Genomic DNA, 10,133 nt, shown 5'->3' with positions numbered 1-10,133 from the left:
CGTGGAGTCCTACCCTTAGGTTAACTTTTCGCATGTTACAGAATGTGCTACCCTTAAGGTGAACCAACCCATTTAATTAGCCTGATCACACCTAAAGAACAATGGTTTAGTCATGCAATTTTCAAGACTTGCTTTACAATTTTCCGGTGCTGACTCACGACTGATCCGTGGCTGTTCAAATGTAACACCATATCATGGATTTTTACCTGCTGCATCATATCCAGTTCATAGTAAATAGTGATGTGAATTTGCGCCGTTTCGATTTGCCAAAAAATTTGCAAATTTTGCACGAAATTCGAGAAACAGCGAAAAATTAGCGAAACGGCGCCGGCGCCCATTTTGCCGCAAATTTTCGTGGGCGTTTGGCGAATCGCGCAAATTTGCTGCGAATTCGCGCCTGGCGAATAAATTCACCCATCACTAATAGTAAATGAACACAAATAGGGCAACTTGTACTGATATGAGCCAAGTAACAAACTGAATAATGGAGAGCTTGGGCCAAATGGACATTCAGGAACTGTTGTGTATGTAAACTAGTACTACCATTCAACCTATGGCCCATCAGCTGGTTTTCTTTAACATGGACTGATTGGAAATGCAACATATTAGGTGCATTAAATGCTGCTGCATTTCCTCATGGTTGTCTCTTTAATAGTGAACAGTTGTTCCTGCCTATGCTGGGGAACCCTGGAGCTGCCACCACCTTGGACCCTGTAATAGTTTGAGGTTTCTCATCGTAGCTGAGATAGGTGACAATTGTAATGCACGCTCCAGATGCAACCTCCTCTCTTACTTTCAGCCAATTTGCATTAAAATACACACAATTCAAAAAGAGATGACAGTTGCACTGTATTTGTATCTAGTGATGGGCGAATTTATTCACCAGGCACGAATTTGTGCGATTCGCCACTGGCGAAAAAATTTGCGAAATGGCCACAAAAATTCGCTGGTGAAAATTCGCCGGCGTCCAAAAAATTTGGGAAAAAAAACTACGCTGGCGTCGAAAACGGACGCCGGCATCGGAAAAACGGCCGCCGGCCTCAAAAACGAGATGCCGGTGCCTTTTCGCAAATTTTTCACCGTTTTGCGAATTTCGTGGGAAATTCGCCCATCACTATTTGTATCCACTTTTGTGTTCCTTAATGATGTAATAAAATTACCTGGTGGTCTATTGGTGCGGCGGCGTGGACGGCCGCCACGCCGCTGGCTCCTGTTCCGGCCATCTTGGTTCTCTAGGGTGCGCGCGGCGTGCCTGTGCGCCTCTTAAAGGTACAGGCGTGCTAGCGCGATTATGCCAGCGCGCATTGGGCACGTTTTGGCGCGAAATTTGGAGGTATTTAAGGCCCATTCTTACTCCCAGCCAGTGCCCGTGATAGAATCTTGATTCTGGTGGTTCCTGAAGCCTTGTGCTGTCTGTTCCTGTAACATTTGTATCTGTTATTCCGGTTTTGATCCCTGCCTGTTCCTGACTATTCTGATATCCGAATCCTGACCTTTGCCTGCATCTCGACTACTCTTTCTGCCTGACCCCATCTGTTTGATTACCCGGTTTGACCCTAGCCTGCCTGACGATTCTTGATATCTGCCTGCCTCGACCCTGCCTGTCTGACGATTCTCTTGCCTGCTCCATTTGTACCGTGACCTTCGGCCAAAAAGACTATCTACCTGCCGTGCCCCTCTGCTAGCCAGAACATCTCGCCTTGTACCCCTAGTTAAGTCCAGGTGGCACCCAAGTAAGCTGAGGGCTCCGCCCGAAGCCCAACGGTGGTCACACTACTGGTGAAGCCGAGCCGAGACCAGGGTACTTGACACCTGTTCTGGTATTGGGTGCCGGCCGTGACAAATTACCTCTTACAATACATTCTACAAGGATACTTTTAGCTGTTGGAGGGTGTTACTGTTGCCTTCTTGTTCTACTGTCTCCCTCTTGCATATACCTGCTATCTCCCACTCTTTATTCCAATAATTGCTGAAAGGCCTTGGGGGTAAATTTATCAAAGAGTGAAGTTCCGCCACTAGAGTGAAATTCCGCAGCTCTCCATTAATTTCTATGGGATTTTGAAAGGCGTATTTATCAATGGGTGAAAGTGAAAGTTCACCCTTTGATAAATACACCTATAAAAATCGCATAGAAATGAATGGAGAGTGGCGGAATTTCACTCTAGTGGCGGAACTTCACTATTAACTTCACTCTTTGATAAATATACCCCTTGGTCATTCCTATCACCCCAGAGACAGCTCTGGAATCATGTCTCGTTCTCTATTTCTGCTGGAAGACCTTCCATTCATTTAATAATCAGTTAATTATCGACTTATTATATCAACTGTAGCAGCCCACACACAACTCTTCATTTCTCAAATAAAATACTATTATGTGAATTCAAGAAAAAAAATTGTTTATTTTAGGATCTCTCCATACAAACTCTCCAAAAAATTCCAGTCCAGAAACATAAATTACAATTTTTCAGTTGGATATGGATTGGTATGTTTCTGAACTTTTGATTTACGTTTCTTAGAAGGGGTTGTATAAAATTAGCCCTGAGGAATTTCTTTTTTTTTTTTTTTGCTTCTCCTACATAAGTTCACAAATAATATTCTCAAGAGCACCCAAGTGAACGTAACATTCTGGGAGCACGCTATCTGCAGTTATATTTATACACACGCACTTTGCATTCCCTTTTTATTGAATACAGTTGTTTCTTTGTATATATATATTTAGTATTGAATGTAATTAAGTTCACAATAAAATTATGCTCCAGTTTCTTCACCCTTCAGTAAAATGAAAAAAAATTGTTGATATCACCTCAGTTTTAAAGCACAGCAGCAGAAGTCTCTCTTATTTTATGTGCGCGGTATAGAAATGGGGGGTGACACACTTTAAAGACGTTTGCTCATTAAGACTAATGAGCTTGGCTAGTTCTATTGACTTTTAATCATTATATGACCTGCGGCCTTACTCTGCTTCCTATTGCGTGTACTGGATGCAAGCTCCCGCTAGTTAAACAGTTAAATGCATAGCAGAAGGTGGTGCATAGTTGTGCGGAAATGTGTCTGAGCTATGTGTTGCACCAGACGACTCTTTAAATATTACAAAAACCTGCTTAAAATGGTTTGGAGACGTGTACATGGAAAACTGAGGGTTTTCCTCTTCATCGTTCCATTCCTTCTGTCCATACGTCTGCCCATCTCCAGTTCCTCAACTGCAAATATTACTTGCGCATCTGTTATGCTCTGAAAACGAAAATCACACATCGGTGTGGCGTGAGCTGAATGACGATAAACTGCCGCGCTGACTACGATTGAAATGGCCGAAACTTGCCGCTCGACTTCGCTGTCCTTTATTTTCGCTGTGGCTACGTTGTTTGTCATGCATCAAGAAGTTTTCTATGAGCTGAAGCTTTTTTTGTTCTTCTTTTAGAAATACGTTGACCAGCACAGTTTTCTCTTTTTTTATTTGTTCGCTTATATCCTTTGGAATATCAGGTATCAGCCAGTCCACCACGGCACTTAAAAACATGACCAGGTTCTGCAATTAAACAAATACATTCATTGGGTAAAGACCAAACACCAAGACCCTGGTAACAAATTAATGATCAATAATTAGCTGCTTTACCCATCATGCATCACAATCTCTACAATAGATGGCTATTAGTATGACTGTCAACATTTGCATAATAAAAACTGTGTGGAGAATAGATGCACGCCAAAAGTAAAAAAATTTTACTTGTTAAAAAATAGATCAGGTCAACGTTTCGGCCTCCATTTAAGACCATTGTCAAGACCCATGTGGGACATTCACTAAGAATCGTAGTTGCGCTCAGGGGTAGTGGAAGGTTGCGAAGTTGCGCTAGCGTTAATTCGCCAAGCAAATCGAAGTTACGCTAGCGATGGTTAATTTGCATACGGCGCCAAATTGAAGTTACAATGGAGGTATATGTAGCAGAACTACACAAGCCTGGGAAACCTTCAAAACAGCAAATAAAATTTTTATTTTGCCCTACACATGTGCCCACTGTATAGTTAAGTTGCCATGAGTTAGGAAATGTAGGGGGGAAGGAGGGGAGCCCCAAAAAAATTTTCGATCTTTTTCAGCCTATCACCCATTATAAAGAAAAAACGCCAGCGTTTTTTGGGACTTAGAAAAATGTTTAACTTTTTTTGAAGCAATTCCTATCTACTCTATTGCGCTTCACCTGGTCTGAGGTGGCGAAGGAAGTCTGGCGTAAAATGTAGCGTTCAGAACAATGCGCACGTTAGTGAATTTGCGTAGTTATGTCCGTTGCGCAAATTCGCCAGACGTAAGGGTGCGAAGTAACACTAGCGAAGTTACGCCAGCGTCTGTTAGTGAATCAGCGAAGTAACAAAAATGCCCAATGCTGGCGAATTCACGCTAGCGTTAGGCGCTTCAGCGCTTAGTGAATTTGCCCCATAATGTCATATTGAGACAGAAGACATATTTATTTTTGTTACTGCCATTGACATCATTATGGTTTGATGTTTGACGGTCAAATCTAAAATAACTACTGTAAGTACAGGTATGGGACCTGTTATCCAGAATGCTTGGGACCTGCGGGTTTCCGGATAACGGATCTTTCCATAATTTGGATCTTCATACCTTAAGTCTACTAGAAATCATGTAAACATTAAATAAACCCAATAGACTGGTTCTGCTTCCAATAAGGATTCATTATATCTTAATTTGGACCAAGGACAAGGTACTGTTTTATTAATATAGAGAAAAAGGAAATCATTTTTAAAAATTTGGAATATTTGGATAAAATGGAGTCTATGGGAGACAGCTTATCTGTAATTCGGAAATTTCTGGATAACTGGTTTCCGGATAGCGGATCCCATGCCTGTACTTAGTTAGGAGTAATTTACCACCTGCCATAGGTCAGGCTATAAGTATAGGGCTCCATTGTGTCCTGCACTCACTGACTTTCCCAAAATTGTGCATCTGAATTGTAGAGGGAACGCCTACATGCTTCTCCATAATTGCCCCTCATTAATTTAGCCCAGCAGGCAGCACTGTACATTTTTATGACCCCCATTGTTATCTAATCAGACTGATCCCCAAAAACCAGCCAAGGGCCACAAGGATGCAAGACAAAAGAAATACTCATGGGGCACTCAACTGCATTGTATGGAGGAATTGCTGTATCTTGATGTACTTAAAGAAGAAGGAAAGGCTTTGTGCACTTGGGGGTGCCAAATGTTAAGCACCCCAAGTAATTGTATTTACTTACCTAAAACCCTGGACTGTTGACCGGCCCGAGGTTATACCAGTGAGCACAATAGAGTCTTCCTCTTTCTTCAAATTTCCCTGGGGCAAACGCATGCACAGTTGAATGAAATAGCCACCTTTTTAGTTAAAGTTCGGCTTTTCACTCTAATGCGCAAGAGGATCTCTCCGTGGTGCTCACTGGAATAACCCTGGGCCGGTGCAGTTTTCTGCTGAAAGGAGCACCAGCCCGTGGTTTCAGGTAAGACAATACAATCACTTGGGGAGCCTAACATTTGGCAAGTGCACAAAGCCTTTTCTTTAAGTTGAATCTAAAAGTAACAATTCAATATACTGGGGCAACATGCCCCCTTCATCAAGTATGGCAATAAAGGAAAATTGAAGTGGCCTCTCTGAATGTTGAAATCATTTTGGTTCCAGCTTTAACAAAAGCAAACTCTAAACACTGAAAGTTGATAAACAGCTCTCAACCATTGTCACGTATTTATCTCCAGATGTGTCCAAAACTCGGGCTTCTTCCCGTAAATAAAACATAAAATTGTATTGACAGTGATGCAGGCGTGCATGTATAACTTTATTTATATAGCGCTACTGCTATTAATCTTTTGCTGAACACTGGGTGTAGCACTTCTTTAGAAATGCCATAAATTTCAACAACAAAAAGGTTAGCCATCAATCTTCTAAGCCGTTAATTGCTGCACATTAAATGAGTTCTCTAGCATCTTGATATATTGACTAGACTAACGTGTATGGGTGTTAATGGGTTAGTGGACAATTTACTACATAATTCACTATTTATCAAGGTTATTCTGTCACTTGGGTTGACATACAGTCACGTATCTTTCCAACTGCTCTGTAGTCACTATAGACAGAACTTGGGTTCTAAAGAAGAGCTTCAATGTTGAACTGGCCCACTGGGATACAAGGTAAATGCCCATTGGGCCTGGGTGTCATTAGTCATTCTGCTTTAATGGCCAGTCCCTGTTTCTGTATGAGAACAGAGAAGTTAAGTACATGTAAGAAGGGGTAATAGTGTGTAAAGAAAAGAGACTAGGAGAATAAAGTGGTTAAGGATAAGTAAACCTTTAAAATAAGTGTCATTTACATTCATTATTTATTTTCTTTTTATTCCAAGATATTAAGGGATACATGTGCTGTTAATATGAATGAATTTTGTTCCAACAGCGCCACCTGCTGGTCAGTTTCTGACCAATCTGACCACCAAGTAGTCAAGGAAGTTGTCAGGAGAAAGAAAGAGGCTGCTCTGATGTTCTTCTGCTTAGAAAAACAATTAGAAACCTTTCTCACATCTTTCCTAAGCAGAAGAACATCAGAGCAGCCTCTTTCTTTCTCCTGACAACTTCCTTGAATACTTGATGTTCAGACTGGTCAGAAACTGACCAGCAGGTGGCGCTGTTGTAACAAAATTAATTAATATTAACAGCACATGTATCCCTTAATATCTCAGAATAAAAAGAAAATAGATAATGAATTTATATTACAAAAGTGCTTAGAATAGCACGCTCATCAATTTTACATTCACTTACTTTAAAGGTTTACTTATCCTTTAAAGGAGACCTGTCAATGGAAATTTGTATAATTCTTTTAAAATTAATCATGAAACCTAAATTCTTTTTTTTTATTTAAGCAACCATACTGGATATAAACTCGTTTAAAACTCTCAGCTGTCAATCACATATTGTCTATGCCTTAGGCATAGAGGTGGGGCAGGGAATTACTTTCACTTTCCATTCTGCAATTCCTAGATGTCACTGCGCTCCCCACGTTCCCCCTCCAGCTTCAACATTTCATTTTATAGCCAGGTGCCCCATTTTGATGCATAAAAAGATTTCGGGATGATTTGGCAAGATTTTAACTTGTCCACAAAAATGGCTGCTGCCTGTTTGCTTTGATTGTGATTTACAAGACTAAAAGAAAGACATTTGAAATCATGTATATAGTGTAAGTGAAGTTTATTTTGCTTGACTAACACCATAAAACAGGATTTGGAATTATTTTTTAGGATGACAGGTCCCCTTTAAGCTTGTTATTTTTCCTGCTGGTAATACTTTGCCAGTCGTGCAGAAGGGTAGTCTCATGCAAGGTTCTCATCTCTGGATTTTTTTAGTTGCGTCAGTCGAATCAGACTTACCTGAAAAAGGATGACAAAGGCCAGTCGTACAGCTAAAATTGTCCAGTATTGCTTGGAAAAATCGTACTGATTTGGGGAAGAAGGAGGTTCTCTATAATCTTTATATCTGAAGAAAGAGAAAGGGAATATTTTCATTTGAATAGGTTGTGACCTGGCAGATGAAGACTGCCTGAAAACTTCTTTTTGGTGATAATTTGAACTGAAATAACCTGAAAAAGAAGTTTACAGGAGATTAGTTTAACAACCCTAGTCCCCTTCAGAGGCCTCCCTCCCCCTCCTGATCACCCCACAATGGAACCCCAATACTGTTCAATATTTGCCATACCTGTAAATAAAAAGCAAAGTAGTGCAGAAATCACTGATAGTGATGGGCGAATCTGACCTGTTTCGATTCACCAAACATTTGCGAAACAATGGAAATTCACCAAAATGCGTTCAAGTCTATGGCCGTCAAACTTTTTGTCGTGCGATGCAGCGCGTCAAATTTGGAGTGTTTGGGCGTTATTTATGCAACTCATCACTAAGTTTTGCTGATACATTGTTAAAGTCATGGCCAGGATTGGCAGTAACTATTTATACACTACTCTGCTTTTTATGCCCCTGTCGGAAAATCCTTAGTAATACCTTGCTTCAATGTCATCTATATCATATCACTCTAGAATTATGCCCCATTCAAAACACTAAGCATCATTTCTACCAGCCATGCAGGTCTATACAGGTATGGGATCCATAACCAGAAATCTGTTTTCCAGAAGGCTCCATTATGGAAAGTCCATCTCCCATGGAGTTTATTTTGAGCAACAAAATATCTTATTATTGTTAATTAGATAATTTTCCTCTGTAATAATAAAACCTATCCTGTTGGGGTTTTTTTTTCTTATTAAATGCTTAAAGACTTACATTATCGAGATCTTAATTATGGAAAGCACCCTTAACCTGGAAATCCCCAGGTCCCAAGCATTCCGCATAATAGATCCTATACCTGTATAACGCACATGTTAAGTAAAGGTTTAAGCCAGGCACCATTCCTACATTCCATTTTTAAACAGCTACTAGTGATGGGCGAATTTGTCCCGTTTCGCTTCACCAAAAAATTCATAAATTTTCCGCAAAATTGGCGAAACGGGAATTTTGACTCCCACTTCAATTTAGACACCCACGTCAATTCTGACACTCGCATCAATTTTGACGCCGGCATTAGTCAATGGGCATCCGAATAATGTTGACGAGCTACAGTTTTGACATGAGATACGCGTCCAAAATTTTTTGACACGGGTGAATTTTTGCTGCAGTTTCGTGAATTTATTCGCTGACCTCGAAATGGCATCACTAACAGCTACCATATCTTTCTCTATTACATATTTAAGGCAAAAAGATCAGTATTTCAGCTCCGGACTTGAACTCACCTTACAGTACTTTCTACTAAAAATCAACCACAAACTTTTTTTAATTATATCTGGGGCAGACCCAATTTTTTTAGATGAACAACCATCATTTCCTGGCAGTTTTTTTCAACTTGGAATCTGACTGCGGAACTGCAGGAACCATACTTTGTGAAAAACAATAAACCCAGCCAATGTTCCTCCCCATTTTCCAGCACTGCATGTCACTGAACTGTTTGTGTTCATTATGTTTCATTATGTTCCCTTCTCTAGCTCCACACTTCTGAAATAACTCCATACAGTGCCCTCGCGAAAAATATAACATTGCTTCATTGTATTTGCGAACTCAGTTACCGTAACCGCTCATGAAAAGGAAAGAAGTGGCGTGATGATATATCTACTCTGCCTCAATACTCTTTGGCTGTAGGCTAAGACCGGCTTTTGTTAAGCTCAATCTACTACATATTGAAGCGTTGTTTGTTTTGCTCAAAGCTAATTCTCTGGAACTTGAAAGCAACAATGAACGTTTGGCTCATTCTTCATAAATTAGTCACAAGTTTCTCATTAGTAGATCGTGGTATAGCTTGAAATGCGTTTATTTCATGAATCCTTCCATGAGATAGACTGTAACGTGCAGGCAGAAGGGAATTAAACAAAGAGGGTCAATGGAACCATGAATTCATGACATGAACAAAAAGACAAAGAGGAGGACTATCCCAAATAAAGAATTTTGATTGGCAACTATAATTAAAGCAAACATCTATGCTGAACAAAATCCAAATGCCCCACAAATTCTTACAATGCCTTCTTTATATGTTTGATGCACACATTTTAGATACATTTGTCTTGATGTCCTAATAAAAAGGCTACATTTATGACAGGATTTCTCTGTCTCAAATTCCAAGTTCATGAGTGAACATGTAACTGTTAAAACTCCAAATTACAGAATACGGCTTATTATCACCTCCGTTACATTATGGTGTGAAGGAAATGATAGTCATTGTCCACTTGACTAGGATAGCATAGGGTAGGTAGGTGTAGATTTTATTTACATCTGCAAGTGCATCAAAATCTGCTCTTTCTACTTCTGTATAGTTGCACTTGGACTGCCCAGTTGTTCCTGCCTTCCATTCCAAATTAGGAGCTGCTGCACCCATTGAATCTTGGCCAGATGGTAGCTCCAGGGTTCCCACCATCACCCCTGCACCTATTACCTATGACTGTCCGGTGTCCCTAGCCTTTAAAAGGTGCAGGCACCATATGTTCTTTCGCTTTGGTCCTTGCTTGAGGGTGTTTGGTGCAGTAAAGCCTGCGGTAGAAGGCCTCAGTGGGAGAAGCTAGGGTCAGGGAAGATTCT

The 10,133-nt window shown here is 40.5% G+C and overlaps 1 protein-coding gene across 1 annotated transcript in view; it reads right to left on the bottom strand.

Annotated features, from left to right (window-relative positions):
- Positions 1-2,379: 2,379 nt before the first annotated feature.
- Positions 2,380-10,133, bottom strand: part of ano2.S (anoctamin 2, calcium activated chloride channel S homeolog) — a 176,382-nt gene continuing 168,628 nt past the window's right edge. The window contains exons 24-25 of the mRNA XM_041587979.1: positions 7,395-7,500; positions 2,380-3,526 (exon numbers count right to left, since the gene is read on the bottom strand). Of these exons, the coding sequence (XP_041443913.1) occupies positions 3,245-3,526; positions 7,395-7,500 (388 nt within the window). The 3' untranslated portion in view covers positions 2,380-3,244. The remainder of the gene's footprint in view (positions 3,527-7,394; positions 7,501-10,133) is intronic.

The sequence above is a fragment of the Xenopus laevis genome, chromosome 3S (genome assembly GCF_017654675.1).
Source record: "Xenopus laevis strain J_2021 chromosome 3S, Xenopus_laevis_v10.1, whole genome shotgun sequence".
Lineage (NCBI taxonomy): Eukaryota > Metazoa > Chordata > Amphibia > Anura > Pipidae > Xenopus > Xenopus laevis.
The sequence above is the reverse complement of the archived record's forward strand: the minus strand, read 5'-3'. Positions and strand labels throughout refer to the sequence as shown.